This window comes from Heteronotia binoei, chromosome 7 (genome assembly GCF_032191835.1).
Source record: "Heteronotia binoei isolate CCM8104 ecotype False Entrance Well chromosome 7, APGP_CSIRO_Hbin_v1, whole genome shotgun sequence".
NCBI classification, from domain to species: domain Eukaryota; kingdom Metazoa; phylum Chordata; class Lepidosauria; order Squamata; family Gekkonidae; genus Heteronotia; species Heteronotia binoei.
The window spans coordinates 33,927,089-33,950,941 of NC_083229.1; the positions used below are offsets into that span (position 1 = coordinate 33,927,089).

General features: G+C 42.0%; 1 protein-coding gene across 1 annotated transcript in view; it reads left to right on the forward strand.

The window, feature by feature from the left end:
• The window catches only part of LOC132575510 (nardilysin-like), a 57,186-nt gene extending 33,790 nt beyond the window's left edge, over positions 1 to 23,396 (forward strand). The window contains exons 19-31 of the mRNA XM_060244326.1: positions 1,518 to 1,569; positions 2,859 to 3,009; positions 9,259 to 9,386; positions 9,925 to 10,087; positions 10,447 to 10,478; positions 11,580 to 11,718; positions 14,408 to 14,455; positions 14,890 to 14,942; positions 16,887 to 16,970; positions 18,914 to 19,004; positions 20,371 to 20,487; positions 22,326 to 22,415; positions 23,202 to 23,396. Coding sequence (XP_060100309.1) covers positions 1,518 to 1,569; positions 2,859 to 3,009; positions 9,259 to 9,386; positions 9,925 to 10,087; positions 10,447 to 10,478; positions 11,580 to 11,718; positions 14,408 to 14,455; positions 14,890 to 14,942; positions 16,887 to 16,970; positions 18,914 to 19,004; positions 20,371 to 20,487; positions 22,326 to 22,415; positions 23,202 to 23,396 — 1,343 coding nt within the window. The remainder of the gene's footprint in view (positions 1 to 1,517; positions 1,570 to 2,858; positions 3,010 to 9,258; positions 9,387 to 9,924; positions 10,088 to 10,446; positions 10,479 to 11,579; positions 11,719 to 14,407; positions 14,456 to 14,889; positions 14,943 to 16,886; positions 16,971 to 18,913; positions 19,005 to 20,370; positions 20,488 to 22,325; positions 22,416 to 23,201) is intronic.
• Positions 23,397 to 23,853: the final 457 nt, after the last annotated feature.

Genomic DNA, 23,853 nt, shown 5'->3' on the forward strand with positions numbered 1-23,853 from the left:
GCATGGTCCCGATCAGCAGATTTAAGGATCCTCAGATGGGGACCACATGTTGGTATTAGATAGCAAATTCTTGAATTTGAAAAAGTATTAGAAGAGCAGCTAAATAGAAGTCCCTGCTTTTAATATCAGCTCGAAAGGACAGTAAAGCCTTCCGTTTATTATTGAAGCAATCAGCACTCTGGAGAGCTCTTACTGTTCAAAATGGAGCTTAGAAGGAACCGACAAGAAGGGCATTAGAATATTAGCGTTCCAGATGACACACAGAGCATTTAAAGGAGTGCTTAGCAGAAAGCTAAAAGAAAAGTGACTCCAGCTGGAGCTTGGCACTGGGAAGTGGGGGGAGGGGTGCTGCATAGGTTCTCTGTTTCCCAAGTGAAGACTCCAGAAACAAAATACCATGGAAGCAAATCATACATAAAGACTAATTGTAAGCTACAAGTTATGCAAAATCACACACAAATTACAATATCAGTCTCAACAAATCAGAAGACTGTCCCAAACTCCATTCCAAGCTTAGTTTCTAAAGAGTCCTAAAATAGAGTATGCAGTAAATTTGAAGTCTCTTAGTTCTCTGTGATATGAAATTCCATTCTGACCGGACTTCCCTCCAAACAGACAGGTTACAACATCAATAGGATCCAGAAGCCCATGAACTATCGACGTGGGTCATTTTGATGCCTCTTCTTTTTCAAGAGTTTGAGATCCTTACAATGTAATCATTGAGGAAAATAAGAATTTAAGTAGAATGCTATAACCTCCAACATTATAGATGTCGTGCAAATATTCTCCATTAGGCTGCGTGTAACCATGTGAGCCACCACAAGCTTGACACACCCAGTTACAAAGTGCTATAGAAGCCATTTCTCTGTGTGGTGCAATCTCAAACCAGTGTGGAGTGTGTGTAAATGGCATAGCTAAATGGGAAAAGTGCATCTCACCCACTTAAATGACACCCTGCCAGAAGTTGTCAGTTGCATGAAGGAGCCTCACACAATCAGTCCTGTCTCCATGACTTGCTTTATTCACACAAATTCCACAGAGTATAATATTCAACTAGGGTATACGGTTGAATGAACTGTTTTAAAGTCATTTGGAAAACATTTGCTTGTGTTGCATGATTGCAACAGAGAGCTCAAAAATTGGAGTAGACATTTGCACACTGAACCCAGAATGTCCCAATTTGCTTTTGGAGAAGCTGAAGCAAGATGAAGCACTTCCCTTTTAAAAACAGATGTATTTTGGAGAGGATCTTTATATATTTTACACTTGATGAAGTCTATGGTATCTTTGGTGAGACTTAGAAGCAATTTGAAGAAAGTATGAAAGAGGTAGAATCGCCTTGGTGCTTTGGTGGGAGTCTTGAGCATAAGGGCCAGCAAGAGGAAGTGACAAAAATCATGTAAAGGAACACAAATATGTGTCATTGTAGCAATTGATGCAAGAAATCATAGGTGATCTGGAGCAAACTATTTGTGCAGTTCTGATTCTCCTTTTCCATTCAATTTCTTTTACTTCAGCATACATCTGTTTCCACCTGGTCTCTCCAGTGATACAGCACTCTGCAAAAAAGTAAGCGTTGCTTTCCCCCTCTTTTTACACCATTATAAATTTCTGTACAAATTGCAGACATTATTGTCTGAATCATCAAAATTATTGGTGGTTATAACTTTATCAACATCCCAAATAATTCTGGAGAACAAAGAAAATAGTAGAAAATATCTATAAGTTTGGGGGAGAGTTGAATGAACTATTTTTGTTCAATAAAGTAAAGCATTGGGCACCCATACAGATTGTCACTAGTGCCATGGTGAAATAATTTGGTATGCAGTGTTTTGCACTGTGCTGGAAACAGATTGTCTGGTTATTAGGGAGACTGAACATGGCAATGCAGTAATAGTTGGGTTATTCATTTCTGAAAGCAAAGGTTTCTGCCCTACTGATGTAAAATCAGTAAGGTCATTTTCGCACTTACCTTATTCCGGAGCGACGTCCCTCTTCACCGCGCAGCATCTGCGCGGATTTCGCATTACTTGCTCCGCAGAACCCGGAAGTCCCGCACCTTTTGCGTCGCAAATGTAAGCCGCCAAAAACCAGTTTACATTTGCAACGCAAAAGCCGCGGGACTTCCGGGTTCTGCGGAGCAAGTAGTGCGAAATCCGCGCAGACGCTGCGCGGTGAAGAGGGACGTCGCTCCGGAATAAGGTAAGTGCGAAAACGACCTAAGTTTTGCTTGTAGGGAGGGGCATGAACTGGGGGGATGTGGTTCAGTTTGTGGTTCATGGCATGCCTGATTTGTGAACCATAAACAGTCGCAAACTTTTAGCAGCCAAACAAACTGGTTCTGTTTTGAGATTCATGAGGTATTAGAATGGTCCCCCTGCTTTCTAGAGACACCAAAGTCATGGGGGGTCTCTGGATGGCTCTCTACCTGCCCTCCCAAGTTTAGTGAAGATTGGATTTATTTGGTCCAAGCTATTACCCCTCCCCCCATAAAAAGAAGGTGCCATGGGGAAAAATGTTTTCTGAGGATTTCCCCAGAAAAGGGGAACATAGGACAGCAATCAAAAATATAAACGTTAAGTCCCACATTGAAGGTTGTGACTTGGTCTGAAAAGACTGGTGACTACTGCTCTAGAGAACCAAAAATATCAAAGAATAGCATAATCCTTAAACATTGACACTTTTTTATATATTGTAGATAGCAGAAGTGGCTATAAACAGACTTCTGCACTGTTGGAACCTCTGTCTGTGCAATGAACTGACATTGTACAGTTGACTGTGTCTATGTTTGTCTTCTAACTTATCAGCATCTTTTGGTCTCTATTGTTATACCATTGGTCACCTTTCCCCCTTTTCAGCACAGTGCTTTTTGATACTTTTGTAAGTATCCTCACTCACAACCTTGCTGAACTTGCATATGAAGCAGATGTTGCTCAACTGGAATACAAAGTTGTAGCGAAAGAACATGGTCTGGTCGTTCGAGTGAAAGGTTTTAACCACAAACTACCAGTAAGTAATATTTGTATCATTGAATGTGTCATGTTAATACTTATGCATTTCTTCATTTTTGTTTTTAGACTTCTAGTTGGTTCTACACCCCTAATTCCTATTACCTTGTTCATTAAATGTTCTATCTTGCCAACTGTGTTGATGGACTTTATTGTAATCTGCCTTGAATCCAAGTGAGAAGGGTAGACTATAAAAGTAACACAAAGAGTAATCTTTTAAAAATAAATCCAAGTGGGCAGCCGTGTTGGTCTGAAGCAATAGAACAAAGCAGTAGACAAGGCTTAAAAGTGCCGTTTGTCTAATGCTTTGTTCTTTTAAAAATAAGTACCTTGTTAATCCCTCTATTACAGAGATTAGCAGTTAGGGCATCATGTAGAAGGAGTAAGATGCAAATTATATTCTTGTGACATCTCCAGGGTTCTTATTCTCTAGATGAATTATATTGTATATAAATATATGAAACTGTTATGTCCTCATATGATTGAACCAGAATTGTTTACTCTGCAGGGCTGCCCATCCACTAGGTGGACCAATGCAGACATTTAGGGTACCTGAGGGAGAGAGGCACCAACCAGCATTTTCACTCATTTGCCCACCCACAGTGGCAAGTGGCAACCATGAAAGTGCCCTTAGCCCCAGTGGGTGACCTGTGAGCTGAGCAGCTTAATCCTCCAAACAGGAGGCTTACTCCTTTCGGGCACTCCCGCCTCCAGTGATGTCTGGCATTGAGTGTGTTAGCCTATTATGGGATTGGAGAGAAAAGTTGGCTATCTGGCTGGTGTACTGACCACCTAACACACCAGCCAGTGCCTTACTGGCCCTGATGGAGGCTGTAGCAGGCTGGGCGCTGGACTACCCACGGCTTTTAGTCCTGGGTGATTTCAACGTCCATGCCAATGACGCGAACTCCAGCAGGGCAATGGACCTAGTGTCATCCATGGCGACACTAGGCCTCTCCCAATGTTACAACTACTACTCATCAGGCCAGGTACATGCTGGACTTGATCTTCACGGCGGGAGTTACAGTGGATTGAATTACTGCCTCGGCAGTGCCATGGTCGGACCACTATGCCCTAAAGGCCCGTATGGTTGTGTCACTCACCTGTTTAGGCAGCAAGCTTACTTTGGCTCACCTGCGGAGTCAGATGGACCCTATGTGGCTTCAGATGGCACTGCAGGATCCTTGACCCCCTGGCGACTCATTGGGGAGGGATGGTGGTTCAGTGATAGAGTATCTGCTTGGTAAGCAGAAGGTCCCAGGTTCAGTCCCTGGCATCTCCAACTAAAAAGGGTCCAAGCAAGTAGGCTTGAAAAACCTCAGTTTGAGACCCTGGAGAGCCGCTGCCAGTCTGAGTAGACAATACTGACTTTGATGGACCAAGGGTCTGATTCAGTAAAAGGCAGCTTCATATGTTCATTAGATGGCTCAGCGGAGGCATGGCACCAACAACTCTCTGCAGCCATTGACGAGATCAGCCTCCAGTGCCCTCTTCATCACTGTGCTCAGCTGGCACCGTGGTACACCCCAGAATTGCGGCTGATGAAACAGTGATTAAGACAGTTAGAGAGACGTAGGCGGTGTATTCGTGATGAAGTTACAAGAACATCTTATAGGTTGTTTACGAAGACCTATGAGATGGCAATCAAAGCTGCAAAGAAGGCTTACTTCACAGTCCAGATTGTGTCTGCGAATTCTCACTTAGCTCAGTTATTTAGTACTATTCAATCACTTACAAACTTGCCACAGAGCAAACCAAATGATAGGGAATTGGAAATAGGCTGCGAGGCTTTTGCTGATTATTTCACAGATAAGGTCTTGACACTCCACCGTGACCTCTCCGCTAATTTAGATACAGTATGTGAACTCGAGGCCCTGAGCCTGTCATGTGTTCCCATGCTGGACCATTTCGCTCCACTCAGTCTGAGGGAAGTCGACAAAGTCTCTGCTCTGTGCGTCCGACTACTTGTGATCTGGACCCATGTCCATCCTAGTTGATAAGGGTGTGCAGGACAGAATTATTGGTGCTACTTCAACAGCCTTGACAGAAGGGACTTTCCCTATGCCCCTCAAGGAAGCAGTAGTTCACTTCTTAAAAAACCATCTTTGGACCCGGTTGAATTGGCCAACTATCGACTTGTCTCAAACTTGCCCTTTTGGGACAAAGTTATTGAGAGGGCAGTGGCAGCACAACTACAGGGGTTTTTGAATGACACTTCCCCGTTAGACCCATTTCAGTCTGGCTTTCGCCTGGGCCATGGGATGGAGACAGTACTGATCGCCCTCTTGGATGATTTCCTAAGACATCTGAATCAAGGTGGGTCAGCAGTGATGTTGTTATTAAATCTGTCAGCTGCTTTTGATATAGTCGACCACCAGCTGCTGTCACACCACCTTGCTGACATGGGGATCCAGGGGTCTGCCCTCCATTGGCTTACCTCTGCCCTCCAAGGTTGGGGCAGTGGGGGAGAAATCATCTTGAATACACCCACTAGCATGTGGAGTACCTCAGGGGGTGGTTCTCTCCCCAACATTATTTAACATCTACATGCGCTCCCTCGCCCAGTTATGGACTGGGATGTCACCAATATGCGGATGACACCCAGTTCTATCTCCTGATGGGCGGCCAGGCTGACTGCATCCCAGAAAATCTGGACTGGGCATTACAAATTGTTATGAAATGGCTCAGATGGAGTCGACTGAAACTGAATCCAGCAAAGACGGAGGTTCTGTGACTAAGCCGGGGTGGCCTGGGAAGAGAGATCCCTTTACTGACCTTCGATGGGGCACCTTTAGTGCCAGCTTTGAGGGTCAAGAGTTTAGGTGTACTCCTGGAGCCTTCATTATCTATGGAGGCTCAGGTGGCAGCCTCTGACAGATCTGCATTTTATCACCTCAGGCAGATAAGGCAGTTGGCACTGTGGTACACCCTGTGGTACACTGTGGCACAGCAACTTGGCCACAGTAATCCACACAACGGTCACCTCGAGAATTGACTCAGACCCAAAAGCTGCAACTGGTGCAGAATGCTGCAGCCAGGTTGGTATTGGAGCTGCCTTTATGGATGCACATCCAACCTGCACTGGAGACACTGCACTGGTTGCCTGTGGTGTTCCAAGCCCGGTTCAAAGTGCTGGAAATGACCTTTAAAGCCCTATATGGCTTGGGACCTGTTTACCTCTGGGATCGCCTTTCCCCACACGAGCCCCAGAGAGCACTACAATCAAGTTCGTTAAATCTGTTAAAGATCCCTGGGCTAAAGGATGCCCGTCTGACTACTACAAAGGCAAGAGCCTTTTCCGTGGCTGCGCCTGCCCTCTGGAATGCCCTCCCTGAGGAGACCAGGGCCCTGCGGGATTTGCCACAATTCCGCAGGGCCTGCAAGACATATCTGTTCAGGCAGGCTTTTAACAACTAACTGGAGGTGCTCTTAACATCTATGGGGGTGTGTAGTATTCACCGTCCCACAGTATTAACATAAATGAGTTTGAATAAGACAGAATGCCATCTGAAATTGCATTTGAAATTGTATTTAAAATTGTTTTAATATTTGAACAATGTTTTATTTTAATAATGTAAATCTGTTATCAAATTGTTGATTGTTGTTAGCTGCCCTGAGCCCGATAGGGGAGGGTGGGATATAAATATAATAATTAAATAATCCTTCTGTTTCTCCCTTCAATATGGAAGTGGCCTGTCTTCCTCCTTCCCTCTCCCACCTCCCTAATGGACAAGAAGAGTGCAGCAACTTCTGTCTCCCCTTTTCACCATACTTAGGTGAGGAGGGAATGTGGAAATCTCCTTTCACCCCACAGCATGGCACTGGGCAAACAGGACATGTAGTAGCCTCCCAACCAACAGTGAAGGAGCGGGGCAAGGAGGGCATAGCTCTGCCTTCCAGCTTTACACAGCCCAGAGGGTGGGGTGAGGATGTTGGGCACTTTCCCACTTCCTGGTGGTATGGAGGGGAAGGATGTTGGGCAGCACCTTCCTCATGGTGCAGGAGGGTAGTAGGGTTGCCAGGTCCAAGTCAGGAAATATCTGGGGACTTTGAGGTGGAACCAGGAGAGTTTGGGGGTGGAACCAGGAGCAAGATTGTGACAAGCACCACTGAACTCCAATGGGAGTTCTGGCCATCATGTTTGAGGGACCACACTCCTTTTAAATGCCTTCCCTTCATTGTAAACAATGAAGAAAGGGGCACCTTCTTTGGGGTCTCTTAGAATTGGACCCCCTAGTTCATTCTCTGTGAAACTTGGGCAACTTTTTAAGGAGAGGCATCAGATGCTATGCTGAAATTTTGGTAACTCTACCTCAAAAAACAGCCCCCCAGAGCACCAGATACCCACAGATAAATTATCCACTATACCCTATGGGGATCAGTTTCCATAGGGTATAAGGGAGTGCCCAATGGACATTCAATCCACCCACCCCACTTTCAGATAACCCTGAAGTAGAGGGAGAGCCTCTAAACCTGCCCCCAGGTGGGGATTGGCAACCCTAGAGGGTGGTTTTACTGCCTTAACCTAGGCCAGCCTGTTATTCTGACTGGATTTCAATAGAATATCCTTCCAAGCCCTGCTATCTGAAATCTTTTAACAGAAGTTATTTCACTGGGTGCAGCCAGGGAGTAAAGAAACTACACAAGACACCATGGCCTGTTTTGCCCACTTGCTAACTGCCCTGTCTGGTTTCTGAAATATTTATAGATACTGTCTGAATATCTCTGTTTGCAATTCTACTTGTGTTTTTACATATCTGAATTTGTCAGCAAGTCATGCTAAAAATTACCAGCAATTTTTAACATTTCAAGATAAGAGCCAGAGCATTGTATGCTACCAGTTAAAAACAAAAGAGTCAGCAATCCAGCCTATTATGATGTCTAAATGGGATGGCACAAAATACCAGCTGAGATGCCTCCTAGCACCGTTGTACTATTGCTTTAACATTAATATCTCCAAAACATCTGCTTTATCCTTGAGGTGATATGAAATAAGTTGCTCCAAGGAGCAGTCCACAAAACTCTCCAGTTGCACCATACCTTGACTACCAAAACCAGCAGTCCTACTTGTAAATCTTGTTCCAATCTTATGAGTGTCCTTCAGTTCACCCACTTCACAGAGATGTGCCCCCAAACTCTCATTCATTCTGTATCCTTCCACATTCATATTAGTCCTTCCATCAGATTAAGATATATCCTAGCGTGACTTGACTCTCTTCTTAGCCCCCAATTATATTCCATTGACTCTTTCACACCTTTAGATATATTCCTCAAGTAAATATTGTTACCATCCACAGAAAGTTACACACCATTGCCACTGAGAAACTCAGGTGATCCATGTTTTGCATCACTGTGTCTATGTATAATCTTCCCTTCATTCCTATTAATAGGAATAATTACATCAGTTTGGGACAGTGGTTAAGTGTGCAGACTCTTATGTGAGAGAACCAGGTTTGATTCCCTACTCCTCCACATGCAACTGTTGGAGTGACCTTGGGTCAGTTATAACTCTGTCAGAGCTGTTCTCTCAAGAGCAGTTTCTGTCAGAGCTCTTTCAGCCCCACCTCCCTGCTGTGGGGAGGGGAAGGCAAAGGAGATTATAAGCTGCTCTGAGACTCCAAGTGAAGGCCAGAGTATAAACCCAATGTTGTTGTCTTCTTCTTTGCCGTCTCCTCCATTTTTCTCCATGGTCTGTTCTTTCCAGCACAGTTCCTGTTCTCTCTTTATTTCCTCTAAGTCACCACTATGTTGATCTCCTATCTCAGCAACAATGGATGCCTAGGGATGCTGCCCTGTGCTGGAGTTTTGATGGGAGGCAGGACAGCAAATGTTCTTAGATTTACTGCTAGTCAAGTAGCATCTTAGATACCATCTTAGATTTTTAGGGGTATGAGGTTTTCAGAGTCAAAGCTGCCTTAATCAGATACTTTGATTCTCAAAAGCTCATATCCCCAAATCTTGTTGGTCTCCAAGGTGCTACTGGATTGGACTCTGCCTGTTCTTCTGCAGCCCAATATGGCTACCCTCTGCAGCTATATTAAGGTTTACTTCTAAATGTCAGAATATCCTCCTGATATCTCTTCCTTGCTAACCATTATTATTAAATTCACTGCATTTCTGTAGTCTACTACAGCTTGCATCATATGATTCTTCTGCATGTTGGGGTCTTCTATTTCTACTTGTTTCCATGAATTTGATCTCATTAATGATCTCATTAATGTTAACATTATTTCCCTTTTCCCTTTCCTAGTTGCTCTTTCAGTTGATTATTGACCACATAGCTGACTTCAATTTCACACCGACAACTTTTGAGGTGATAACTGACCAACTGAAAAAGACATATTTTAACTTTCTCATCAAAGCAGATACACTGGCAAAGTGAGTGTCCTTCGGGAGATAATGAGAAAAGTCATATAACGAGAATTCCGTGAATATACATTTGTTTTTCTACAGAATATATGTAGCCATACTGGATCATATCAAGAGGCAATCTAGTCCAGCATCCTTTCCCTCATAATTGCTAACCTGATACCTTTGGGAAGATATAGTCATCCCTTACTGCTTTGAGGTGGATCCCAAAGTGCTCTTCTGTGGACAAAATAACACAGCAGTGGGCCAACTCTTCTGACCATGGTGGGGACAATTTTGCCAATCCCCTCCACTACAAACCCCTTTGTCCTCCATTTTGTTTGAGTGACTCCTTGGTATCCAGAAGCAGATTACCATGGGGCACATTGGGAGAGGGGAGTGGAAAAATTCTATTCCATGGACTGTGTCCTATCCACTGTGCTTTGGATCAAACCCACTGTCTTCCTAATATTTCTGTTCTTCAGTATGATGATAGTACTTAAAGCTCAGAATGACATTTTCAGAATAATCATGCTTTTACTGATGTTTCTTTCACTTGGGTTTGCAGAGACCTACGGCTTTCAGTACTGGAGCATGGCAGGTGGTCTTTGATAGACAAATACAAGGTTTTAAATAATGGCCTTACCATCGAAAATCTGCTAGCATTTGTGAAAGCTTTCAAATCTCGCTTGTGGGTTGAAGGACTTGTCCAAGGAAACTTCACAGGCAATGTAAGTATAGAATTTGGATTCTGTTTTCACTGGAGGCAAACACTTAGCAGTTGTGCACATCATTTTATTTGCCCTTGTTCAGGGCTGTTTTTGTAGGAAAAGCCCAACCGGAACTCATTTCCATATTAGGCCACACCCCCTGACATCACCATTGTTTCACACGGTTTTTTGTAGGTAAAGCCCTACATGATCTCATTTGCATATTAGGCCACACCCCCTCATGCCAAGCCAGCCGGAATTGTGTTCCTGCTCAAAAAAAGCCCTGCCCCTGTTTACCCTTTTTCATCATTTTGTGTTCATAAATGGAAGGAAGTCCCTTTCACAGAAATAAAACCAACTCTTTACCATTTTTATCCTAGGAATCAAAGGAGTTCCTGAAATATATTGTCGAGTAAGTACCTGGGAATGACTCTTTCACTTTTAGGTAATACAAAGGGGAGAAAAATATAATGGTGTGTATGTTGAATCTTTTTGAAAAGTCCATCCCTTTTTAAATTTTAATAGATGGTACACAAGGTAACTTGAAACATTATAATAAAGAAACCACATTATTTTAAACAATCTAATATTCTTTTCTAAATTTTATCAGCCTTCATCTTCAAAGGCAATGTACATCACAGGTATTACGAAGCATTAAAATTAAATCATCTTCAGAACTGCAAAATAGTTGTTCTGCTTTGTGGCATAATCTCGGCAAATAAAAGAAATGAAATCACATTGCCTTTAATGAGTGAGAATTAATCCCATGCTTACAAATTAAACATGGGATTAGTTTTCACCACTGAATCCAATAGGACTCCAAACAGCATAACTTTGATTGTGTCACATAATTATTTTTTCTCAAAAAAATGAATGTAAGGACCATGAGCCAGCAAAAATTAGATTCGTTCATATTCAGTAAGAAAAAGATGAAGATAACTCTGTCGTTTAAATCAACAGTATTTAAAGGTACTTAATTTTGCCTATATCATGTTCGAACTACTTTTCTTCTTCAGCAGTGAATATTCTTATGTGTGAAACTGATCACTTCAAAAGCTTGATCACAATCCTGTCCTCCAAAGACACAATAGCAGTGAGGACTTGTCATAATTCTCAGTGTAGTCCTCTTTCCTTCATCTCCTCTCCCTTTGACACCATGGGTACTTACAAGCAGTTCAACGGGCTATAATAGACAGTGGGAGCCTGGTGTCATCTTCCATCTACCTGTAGAGCCCTCGCCTCCACTGTGCTAGTTATTTATACTTGGGGCTCAACTCTTTTTTTCTCCAAATCAGAGAAAGGGCTGGATGAAGATATAGAAGGCATGCATATACCTTTCAATTCCAGTATAACTAAGTGAATAGTGCTATGCCCAGAGTTAGTTGGACCATATTTCACATGGGGATGTGAAATAAATAAGTACCAATGTAAATACTGAAACCAGAAAAAGTCTTTCTATTTTGCTGTGAAGAAACTAGTTATTCATCACTTTGCTTTTTATTGTTCTCTTCAGAAAACTGCAGTTCCTTCCACTTCTACACCCATGTCCTATTCAGTTCCGAGTGATAGACCTGCCAGTTAATCACTATGTATGTAAAGTTAAATCCCTTCACAAAGGAGATGCAAACTCCATTGTCACTGTCTATTACCAGGTAATTTGTTGCTGATTTGGGCCTATTAATCTTGGCTGTGTGGCCATTTGTTGAGCCAGTGGTAGGGATGCCAGCCACCAGGTGATACCTGAGGATCCCCTGGAATTACAGCTCATCTTCATACTAGGGGTGTGCATTCAGTTTGACTGAACCAAATTCAACCCCCAAAAACAGCTCATTCAGCTGTATTCAGGCCATATACAGCCAAATCAGATTCTCTGACCTGATTCAGTCGCTGAATACAATAATCCCAATAGCCACTGAAATTCAGCGGCTATTCGGCCCCATTATACCCTTTGGGCCATTGAAGTCAATGGCAAAATAGAGTAAGTTGAATAGTGGCTGTGGGGAGGGGGGGTTGAGGTGGAGGCTCCAAATTTGCAGGGCAGCTGCAGGAGCCTCTCCCACACAGAACCCCCAAGTTCCAAAAAAGATTTGACTAGGGGGCCCAATTCTAGGGGCACTCAAAGAAGCTGACCCCATTCCCTATGCTTTCCTATGGCAGAGGGGAAAGGTGTCAATTTCCCTATGGTGGGAAAATCGACACTGAGAAGGAGGCGGTTTGAGGGAGAAGCATCAAATTTGCAGTGTAGCTGCAGGAACCTGTCCCCACAAGGAACCCCCAAGTTCCAAAAAAGATTTGACCAGGGGGCCCAATTCTAGGGGCACTCAAAGAAGCTGACCCCATTCCCTATGCTTTTATATGGCAGAGGGGAAAGGTGTCAATTTCCCTATGGTGGGAAAATTGACACTGGGAAGGAGGCAGTTTGAGGGAGAGGCACCAAATTTGCAGTGTAGCTGCAGGAACGTGTCCCCACAAGGAACCCCCAAGTTCCAAAAAAGATTGGACCAGGGGTTCCCATTCCGTGGGACCCCCAAAGTGGTTCCCCCCTTCCCCATTGTCTTCTTTGATGGGGAAAACTTGCAAACACATGCAGCAGTCAGATTCTCCTAGTGAATTTCTCTCTGCAGTGGAAAGTCAACTGTGGTGAAGATGCTTGTGCCCAGCAGAACAAATGCCACTGTGCCAGTGACACACACAGAACCTTAGTTCAAATCTGAGAATTTCTCTGAATTACAAACCTAGGGAGTGTTTTCTGCAAGGACCACAGCACAGAAACAGTGCGTTGAATGCACTGGTGCTAAGCAGCAGAGCCCTGTGCCAACCTAATAGTGACCAGCCCAGTGGCACAACCCTACCAACTACAGCTCAGCAGATGAACCCAGTGCCCTTGTGGCCTGAGTATGCCGTAAGATGAATCTGAAATCTAAGATGAATCTTGAACTGTTTTACTGTTTTATTGTTGTGAGTTGCCCTGAGCCTGCTTCGGTGGGGAGGGCAGGATATAAATCCAATCAATCCAATCAAATCAAATCTGAAATCAAGATTTACAAAGTTGAGCAACCTGTTTTACTGCAACATCATTTCAAAAGACTGGAACAGGAGAGGAGGGAAGGGTTAATCGAAGAGTGGAAATTCCCTTTCTATACACATCTTGAGAAAGTGAGTTAAAATGCAGGAAAGTTGAGGACGGTAGGTGCTAAAATAGGTGATCTCTAGAGAGGCAGCATATAATTATTGTTAGATAAATAAAGTAGGCTGATTTTAGCAAAGGCCCAATCTCTAACTCTCCAATATTTGTGGTGATCAAAAATAGGCCTTGGAAGATGCTAAGCCTTCATTGCTTCTGGCAGTGCTGAGTTCTTCCTGGCTAAATAAGTCACTAAAAATTAACACTAAAGAAACCAATCTTTCCAAAAGTAATGGAGGTTTCACAATATCTTCCAAAGCCTAGTTTTGATCACCATAAGCAATGTGATGCTGCAGATGTATCCCCTCACTCTCTCCAGCTTTCCTGACAATCAGTTTGCTTTGTCCTGCCCTTGCAAAGTAATGTTTGGAAAAGGAGTGGGGGAGGGTGAAAACAGGCATTCAATTTTCAGTTTTCAGAGCAAGCAATGATTTAACTATTCATGGCACATTTATTTGACAGCATGAAAGACCAGAGAGAGTAGATAGTTAACAGGGAAGAAGCACTCAAGAGTTTCAGAGAATTTTCAGAGGAAAAGTTCAAGAATTCTCTGGAAGAACTTGGAAAAATTAAGCACATTTAAATAGAGGGTTCAGCCACTTCTATCAGTGGGATTCTTGTTCAAGTTTATATTCATTGCTCCGCACCCCAGTTGTATGACATGTCCTAGTAATTCCTGGAATCATAATGTGTCCTCCACAGTCAGTATGCACAGTAGATTCTAGACCACCCATTCAACAGTTTGTGTGAGCCAAAAGTGATACTCCACAAATTTAACTGCCCTCTCAGTTGAACTGACAGCATGAACTAAAGCATAAGAGTTCTTCAGAGAATTTATCATGTGGAAACAATTCCCTGAAAGCAGGTAGTTTGAAAACCATAGCCTCCAAGGCCAATTCATGTTTTACAAAATCCTCGTGTCCTCCATGAGTCCTGTTAACAAGATGTGCTCTGAGCATTCCCCGATTGGAACTTATTTCCTAGGTGTGTGGAGTCCAGTTTAGCTTAAGACCACAGTGCACATGGAGAGGGGCTTATGCTCTTCCCCTGGCACCACTTTCCTGGGTGCATTACTGTGGTAACTAGAAAACTGGAATGAAACTCTGTGCTTCATAGAAAAATGACTAACCTACTCCCGCCTCTCCCTTTTTTTTTAGACTGGTGCTCAGAGTCTAAAAGAATATGTACTTATGGAACTGCTTGTGGTATGTTTTGATGCTCTTTTCATAAAATATGCAAGATTATATGCAGGGCATTTTTTTGTAGCGGGAACTCATTTACATATTAGACTACACACCCCTGATGTAGCCAATCCTCCTGGAGCTTACAGTAGGCCCTGTATGAAGAGCTTTGCCTTTGTATGAAGTGCTTTGCCTTTGCCTGCCTCTGTGTAGTAATCCTGGACTTTCTTGGTGGTCTCCCATCCAAGTACTAACCAGGACCAACTCTGCTTAGCTTCCAAGAGCTTCCAAGAGATTGGGCTAGCCTGGGACATCCAGGTCAGAGCAAATTATTAATATAGATTGCTGTAATGGGGCTTAATGAAAATGAATGTGGTGGTTTAAAACATATTGTCATATTGGTTTCATGTTGTATGGATCAAGCTAAATGTTCACATGGAAATCACACTGCATTTCAGATGCACATGGAGGAGCCCTGCTTTGATTTCCTGAGAACCAAGCAAACTTTGGGGTGAGTTTGTTGCTTGCAGAAAACCTTTGAAGTAAACTTGAGGATCTCTGGGTACTTAATTGCTCTGAGAACTCCCTTCTGTTTAGTAATGGATATTCATGGAGCAACACTGCAAACTGAGGTGGCCAGCTTCTCAGAGGTCACTTTATTCTCCAAACATTAATTTATGGAGCTCAGAATAATCCAAACTCATGGATAGTTAGGGTCTATAACAAAATATTATCACTTAGGAAGAGCTTCATGTAAATGGAGCCCTACTCCCTCTCTCCCATTGTGACCTGAAGCGGCCCCTGAGATGCTGTTCCTGGGTATTTGGGGCTCTAATGGAAGGCTATGTGTGAGAAAGTTGTGCTTTGTGGCCAAAAATCCTTCTGCCAGAGGAAATGGTACACTGGATCCAAGCCGTTGCTTCTCTTCCTTTAAAGTGAATCTGTGAACCCTGGTGAATCCAAACTATAGTTGGATTAAAATTTGGGACAAAAAAATGTGCCATGGGGATTGAGGTAAAGATGATTTAGGGAGGTAGTTCTTGTGTACTGACTGGCAGTCCTCTATTCCCTTTTAAGTATTCACAAATTTAGGCTCTTAACAAAATGTCTCACAGTAATTCAAGAGCCGGGGACTAAAAAACATGAAGTCCATTCTGCCCACATTATTGTCAGTGGAGTGAAGATGTGTCAGCAGTGCACAGTAGTGTAGCATATGACAACAAATATCTTCCTATATCTATCTTCATATAACTGCTTGTCTACTTCAAACAATTGATTGTTGGAAGCATAATATAAGACTTGCCTGATAAGAACATCCATTCTATTGTATTTGGACATAATAAAAGATTGCCATGTTATTGTTGATGGATTTTCCAACAGATCAACATGGCTACCTAAATTTTTTACTTCCTTACTGAAATTACAGTATTCATTATCATTATAGTTGTGGTCAATTGATAAATGACTTAAGTTTATACTAAACCATTGAATGCAGCATCAAAATAGGCATTTTCTTGGTAAGGTATAACCAAAAGGAAAATAGCCAGTAGAGAAAAGAGGAACTCAGCTGAGTTCAGAACTCAAGTACAATCACTCTACAAACATCCAGATGGAATAGCCACTGATAGAATCCATTTATCATCCATCCGTCTGTCTTGTCTGTTTGGTACATTTTTATTGCACCTTTCATCTAAGTCAGGAGTGGCCAAACTTGCTTAAAGTAGGAATCACACAGAATAAACATCGGATGTTTGAGAGGCACAAGGAAGAAGGAGAATGATTGGGGGGAGAGGTGGAAAGAAAGCAACTTTAACTTTAAATGTATTCTTCAAGCCGCCAGTTGGCTTTGCTTGGAGAAGTGATTTGAAGAGACAAATGTCTTTTCCAAACTAGTGGGGGCTTCAAGAGCCACAGAATATGTGTGAATGAGCCACATGCAGCTCCCAAGCCACAGTTTGGCAACCCCAGATCTTAAGGGACTGAGGACAGTGAAGATGGTTCCCATGTCTCCATTGTATTGCCACAACAACACTTTGAGATTGGTTAGACTGAGGGACCATGACTGCTCCAAAGTTACCTATCCAACAGGTTGGGCATTTTAACCTTGGTCTCCTTAGTCTGACACTCTAACCACCACACCACATTAGAACACGGTCTGTTTGGATGGAATGGAGATCTCAGTGGCATTTGGTCCTGACCAGACTGACAGAAGCATTAGACCCTCTCCCTGTGCTTTAGGCAGTTTTCAGGTATAATGCCATGGCAGTAATGACATTGTTTAAGCAGTAATTTTGCTGGTGCTGTCCACCAATCTGCCGGGTCTGGCTTTCATATGTGTTAAATGTGCATGTGGGGAAACAGGTTTTGATGGAAGCTCCCATATAGTAATTAGTACTTCTAGTCAAAATAAAATGACTTGTACTACTGGAATGTTATTCTTCTCCTTTGGTTTAAGCTACCATGTCTACTCTGCCACAAGAAACACATCTGGGATCCTGGGTTTTTCTGTTACTGTAGCAACACAGGCAACTAAATATAAGTAAGTCTCCTATTAATTGTTTTTAAGAGTGCAAACTTTAATGTTATTATTTCCACTCACGAGCTCTGTGAATACTGATGCTCTTCACCGCTACGTCCCACATTTTCTGAACAACTATGACACACTTAAAATATATAAGACATCAGGTTCCCCATAATTCTCTATGACTAATGTTTCTGCTGCTGTCTTCCAACTTGCTACAGAGACGCAGGGGAATGTGCTTTAACGGCAGTATATTTCTTTCTACATACCACATCTGTGGCTATGATCCATATACAGTTAATCATGACTGAATCCCACTGAAACCAATTGAAGAAGTTAGCTGCAATTCAATTATGTCCAAGTACTTTCAATAGACTTAGAGCTTTAAAAACTACCTTGGAAGTGGGCCTTCTAATACATAGCTCATACAGTGCTTCACTGGCTAAGCTGGTCACAGTGGAAAGTGCCACCAAGTCACAGCCAACTTATGGCAGCCCTGTAGGGTTTTCAAGGCAAGAGATGTTCAGGGGTGCTTTGCCACTGTCTGCTTCCGCATAGCACCCCTGGACTTCCTTGCTGCTCTTCCATCCAAGTACTAACCAGGCTGACCCTGTGCCCTGAGGCTGCAGGCAGAGCAAGTCAATAGTGCTAGTTGACAGTCAAGAGTAGAGTCCAGAATCAGGGGTCATCCAGGAAGGCAGTTCTGTCAATCTGAGATAATTTAACAGCAAGGTTCAGCCAGGTCCAAAAAACAGAGTCCAGAGTCAGTCCATAGGTTGCAGGTCTTTACAGAAAAACTGTGGTTAACATCCAGTGGCAATGATAAGGGGTGATCTTCTTCTGTAGCATACTAACAGTACAATCCTAAAGAGACTTACTCCAGTCTAAGCCCATTAAAATGAATAGGCTTAGACTGATGTAACTCTCTTTAGGATTGCAGTGTAAGGGTGCGTTCAGGCTACACTGAATAATGCATTTTGCAACTGGATTTTTCTGTTCTTACACAGTAAACAACCAGTTGAAAAACACATTATTTAGTGTAATGTGAACACACCACGAGTGACATTAAGACACAAATCAAAGTCTTTTATATCTTGGATTTGAAATAACCTTAGCTGAGAAAGAGCCTATTGTCACTCATGCAACACACATGGAGAAATAAACTTCTGGATAATGCATTTTTCATGGTTTTCTTAATATTCTGGAAAATATCAAAAACTCAATTTCAGAGTAGTATAACTGTTAATTTAAAACCCCAGCCTCCTTTGTGTGTCCTTAAAGCTTTAACCAAGTTTGTAATTTTTGTAAATAAATATTTTTTTAAAAAAATCAAGCTTGTAATTAATCAATTAACTGAACAAAGACCAATAATATAAAGTGGAGTTATTGTCTGTGGAGATGTGTTCAATACTGGGAATCTTTAAAATCTGAGTGTCTTTGTAGTCAGGCAATACTGTTAAGATTAATTTTCAAGTGATCCATTTTTAAATTGGGGGGGAGGGCATATTTCTGAGGGGCATTGCCCCATGTGCCGCCTCTAGCTAAGGGCCTGCTTCAATCCCTCCCTACCATGGCTACAACTCCAAACCAAATCTGCCTTTTATACTTGCTTTGTACCATTCAAAAATACAGTGGAAACTCCAAGTCATCCTTTTTCGTGCTGTGTGTTTCCTTGACCCTCACTGCCTTTGCATAAAGTTGATGTGATAACATGCTGAAAATCTGTCACATCATATCCACCCAAATAGTTTGCACATGAAGCTCTTCTTAGGTGAGTTAACCTATGAATCTAATCCAAAACAAAACAAAATATGAAAATCAATTCTGTATTTTTCAAGATGCTAATATAGCATTTTGTCAATTCACCACTTAAAAGCAAGGCAGCTAATCAGAGACAGGAATCTTTATTTATATGCTTAATAATTAGTAGTCTTCTTAACGATGAACCTTAATTTGTTTAGCTCTGAATTAGTTGATAGAAAAATAGAGGACTTCCTCTTGTCCTTTGAAGAAAAACTCCGGAGTTTAACTGATACAGAATTTAAAGCTCAGGTAAGATCTGTGACTTCTTTGCTTCCTGCGTGGCTTACTTGAAGCTGATTTAGTTAGCAGCTTACCTACATTTTTTACATAGAGAACTAGGGTTGCCAGGTCTTTGTTGGAAAATATCTGAAGATTTTGGGGGTGGAGCCAGCAGAGGGTGGGATTTGAGGAAGGGAGGGACCTCAATATGGTACAATGCTACAGAGTCCTTCAGAGCAGCCATTTTCTCCAGGGGAGCTGATCTCTGTTAGCTGGAGATCAGTTGTAAAGCGAGAGATCTCCAGGCCCCACCTGGAGGCCAGCAACCCTAAGAGAACATTAAGAAGTCTTACTGGGTGCAGATAAGGTTGAGTTTGCCTGGCTGAAGCTGCACCAATTTGAAAGAAGTCAAACACTCCCACTAAAATATGAGAGGATTGTGTACAAATGGAGATTGTGAACAGTGAATTCAGTATTCTGTTGTGTGCCTGGTTTGTTCATTTGACATCTGCTGGCATGCCTTCTAACATTCTATTCAGCAAAGTTAAAAGTCTTCCTATGTCCTAAGGAACCTTTTCCTGACAGGCTCATCCACTGGAGGAAGAGATGTATCTGTCAGAAGAAGGCTTCTTTGGCAGGAAGAAGGCTTCAGCCTTTGTTAGGCAGAACAGTAGAATACAAACTGCTATCTTTGCCTGAGCCTGGCTTCAAACAAGATCCCATATATTAGGGACCCACCACCACCCTAAGAAGTGAGCAAATGTCTTGAAAGAGAGACTCTGCACTCAGGGTACATCATTCTCAGCTTGTTCACAAATCTGTACCTCTGCTTCTATCTTCCAAACAGTTGTTTAAGTGCATGGATTGGATCCGGCTAGCTACTTTACTCAAAATCACCTAATCACCCACCTTCCTACAGTCTTACAGGCTTTGTCCCTGCAAGTCCCATGTTCCCCAGCATAGCCTCTTTTGAAGTCCAAGGAGACCTCATCCCTCCTTTATCAGTGAAAGAGGACCATATCTCTTTCCTGAAGTGCTGTACCACCGTACAGTGTTGAGTCTGAATAAGATGTTTTGCCAGCATGCCAGAATTTTGTTATGCTGGTACTCTGTTCCTAATCTGTTACTGCACATTAACACTCCAGCCTCTGGCCCACACCTTTTTCCTGTCTTCAAGGGCAATCATAATATAAGAAAGTACAAGCAGTCTAGTTCAATAAGTAGTAAACCCATCCATGTATGCAACAAATATAGACTCAAGGATTCATGGAGCAGACAGTGAGCCATAAGTGGCAGAGTTGTTTTCTATAAGATCTACAACGATACTTGAACCTTTTGAATTCAGAATGTCATTACTTTCTTGGAGACAGAAACTTTCCTAACATATTTTTAATAGATCAAAGCTCTAATAAAGCTTAAACAAACGGATGATGCTCAGCTTGGTGAAGAGGTAGAAAGGAACTGGACTGAAGTGATCACTCAACAGTATGTGTTCGACAGACTTGCCCGAGAGGTAGTGCACTAAAAACACAACTGTTTTTATTTTTTGGATAACAGTCTGTAACATCTGATGCATAGATTCCCGCCCCCCTTTTTTAAGATTAAGCTTTAGCTATTGAATGATTTTGTGTCTGGCTCACAAACTGGCTGAAACAGAAAATGGGAATTTAATCTGTGGTATCAGCTCAGTAGTAGCTTCATGGAACAGAATCAACTGGAACATAAGTGCTCCGCCATAACCGATGTGTTCCATGGTGACAAAATTGTAAAACGGAAATAACTGAGCTTACTGAATCATGTTATTACAGCAAAAAAAAAAAAATTCTCAAGCCCCTCTTCACAAGTGCCAGTGTACCCCCAGTTTCCCACACAAGGATTATCTCTGGGTTGGAGCAACACGTGTGAGGAGTTGTGAATGAGGTATTCAAATGAAACTGGAGTTACTGCAAAAACAGAATTCCTTGCAATCAGGATCAGATTTTCTCTTCCATAGGGACTGTGGGAATAAGAATCTGTTTTCCGTTTGCTGCCCAAAATTGGGGAGTCAGTTTTGGCAAGCACGTTGCCTCTCCCCATTTATGTTCTGTTCTTTTGTTAGTTATCAAAGCTGTAATCAGTGTGAGCTCCACGTCAGAACACTACATGTGTTTATAGTGAGCTGCTGATTCACAGGATTATCCAGTGGGCAAAAGAAGCAAAGTATAGGAGTTGTTGCTTTGAGTCATGAAATAAAAACATATTTAAGTGTAGAGGGCCTGCAAGTCGGGACGGGTGAACAATCTCATCACTAAAATAACATTTTTGCCAATAAAGTATGATAATTGAAAAGAAGTATTGGACCAAAGGTAGTGGAGGAAAATGTTACTTGGTCAGCCCGTGGTGGAAATTGCTAAAGTATCATTATCTTTCTTGGCTCTGGATGCGTTATGGGCTGTCAGGTCACTTCCAATTTATGGTGCGTCCATGGATTAATGACCAAACATCATATCATTAACAACCCTGCTCAAGAACAGCAAACTGAATGGCATGGCATGGCTTCCTTTATTGAGTTGATCCACCTCATCTTAGGCCTTTTGCTTTTAGTGCTGCCTTCATCTTTTCCTAGCGTGATTCTTTTTTTTCTTGTGAGTTTTGTCTTCTCATGATGTGACCAAAGTATGATAGCCTCAGTTTAGCCATTTTAGCTTCTAAGGAGAGGTCAGCCTTGATTTGATCTAGAACCTACTTATTTGTTTTTTGGTGGTCCACAGTATCCATAAAAATCTCCTTTGCCACCACATTTCAAATGAAACAATTTTCTTCCAGGCCACAGTGAGTTCTAGCATTCATAGGATACAATGGCAAGGTCGTATGACTGCTGCCAGTTGACTTCAACATGGTTGCATGCTAAAAGCCAACGTGTCCTGATTTCAGCAAGAGCCACAGCTAGGCTCTGTCTGCAGTCCCGCAATCGAATCATCATGGCAGTGTCATGCACCCGCTGAAAGCATGTGCTGCTGCCTGTCTACCACACATTATAATTCCCAAGTGACATTATAATGTTGGCCTTTTGATCATTTATAGAAACATCTCATAATGTAATGAAACAAACATGGTCTCCATGGAGTGGGGTGGGGGTGGATGCACCTGTTGGTTAATATAAGTATTCTACACTTAACAATCAAAACAGGACATAAATTTTCATTGTTTTCATTTTCTCACATACAGCTCTTAATGATGAAAAGTTAAAAAGCAGCTACACAGGTGTCCTAAATAAACAAGCAAATTTTTATGTGTGTTTGTGTGGGTTAAAGCTTAGGTATTGGTCCTTGGAATTCTTTTGACATTTTGTTTTATTTCTCCGGATGGTAGATTGTTGCACTGAAGAGCCTTTCCAGAAGGAGTCTGCTTGACTGGTTCCTATCACATAGGACTGAGAACCGAAAGGTGCTGAGCACCCATGTGAGTATGTCTGAAATCAGAGCTCTTTCTCTATCTCTCTCTATATATTTAAATGTTGCTGAATAAAGCATGTACTATACTAGAAGTAAATGTCAAAATACAGAAGTGGAAGACAGCCTATGTTTAAAGACCTTTTGACTTATAAAAAGTTGAGGTCATATAAAATGCTACACAGGTGCTTGCATAGTGAAGGTTAATGTATTAAATCACACAGACAAACAGCTTTGCAGAGCAAAAACCAAAGGCTGACCTACTTCCCTGTTTGCAAACATGTTCTGTTTTTTTAAAATTTATACCTCACGGAATCATTGTAGGGCAACCGAAATGGCTTGTGATTTGCAAATGTCATCATGAAGTGTTCTCTTGAGGTTTCATCTGTTTGTGGGAATTGAGGCAGAAATGTCTTAATGATCAAATCAAGTTTTATTATGGTCCATGACCAAATACACAGCACAATGCAGACCAACAACAACCACAGAAAATTTGTATAAATCAAGAAGGACTTAAATAAGACATAGGATATATAAAATATAAATATATAGATAAGATATTGAACATTAAAACAAATAATGAAAAATAACAATTAAAACAGTATTGGTCAGACATCTTCTAACTAATTGCCTCAACATTGGCTTGTGGGAACCATAGAATGCAATTTAATTGCATGTGAACAATGTCTTAATGAAAGTACTGTGAGGGTTATGTTTGAAGGAAATCAAGCTTTGTTCAAATGTTTAGAATCTGGAGGTTTGCTGACTTTGTAACTGGTTGACTTTGAATTTTCAGGTGGTTGGATATGGTCAACAGGAAGGAGATGTAGAAATTGGCCAAATGTCCATTCTTCAGGCAACTTTATTTAGTCAAACGCTTGAACTAACATTTTTACCCGCTTCTCCTCTCATGAATTTCCCTTCTGTTATGGACATCGGAGCTTTCACCTCAACTCTGAACATCCTTCCTTATCACAAGATAATAAAATAAAACCTTCATCAACTTTGACTGCAGACATGCCTATATTACATGCTTTCATAGGTTTTACCCATAGCGTCTTTTTTTCCTTGTAAGGTTGCCAGCTCTGGGATGGGGAATCTCTGGAGATTTGGGGGTGGAACCTGGTGAGGGAGGGGAGGAACCTCAGTGGGGTATAATGCCATATATAGTCTACCCTCCAAAGCAGCCATTTTCTCCAAGGGAACTGATCTTTGTCATCTGGAGACCAGTTGTAATTCCAGATCTCCAGGCCCTGTCTGGAGGTTGAAAACCTTTTTAGGAGCCCCTGACAATCCAATAGTGAGGCAGCTGTGAGTATGCATTTTGTATGCAAACACAGGAAGAAAATCAAGATAGTCCTGAGTGACTCAGAAAATACCAGTCATATTATCAGGGAAAGTAGCTGAGAATCACAATGTTCCAACTCCTTCCATGTTATCTGTGCCAG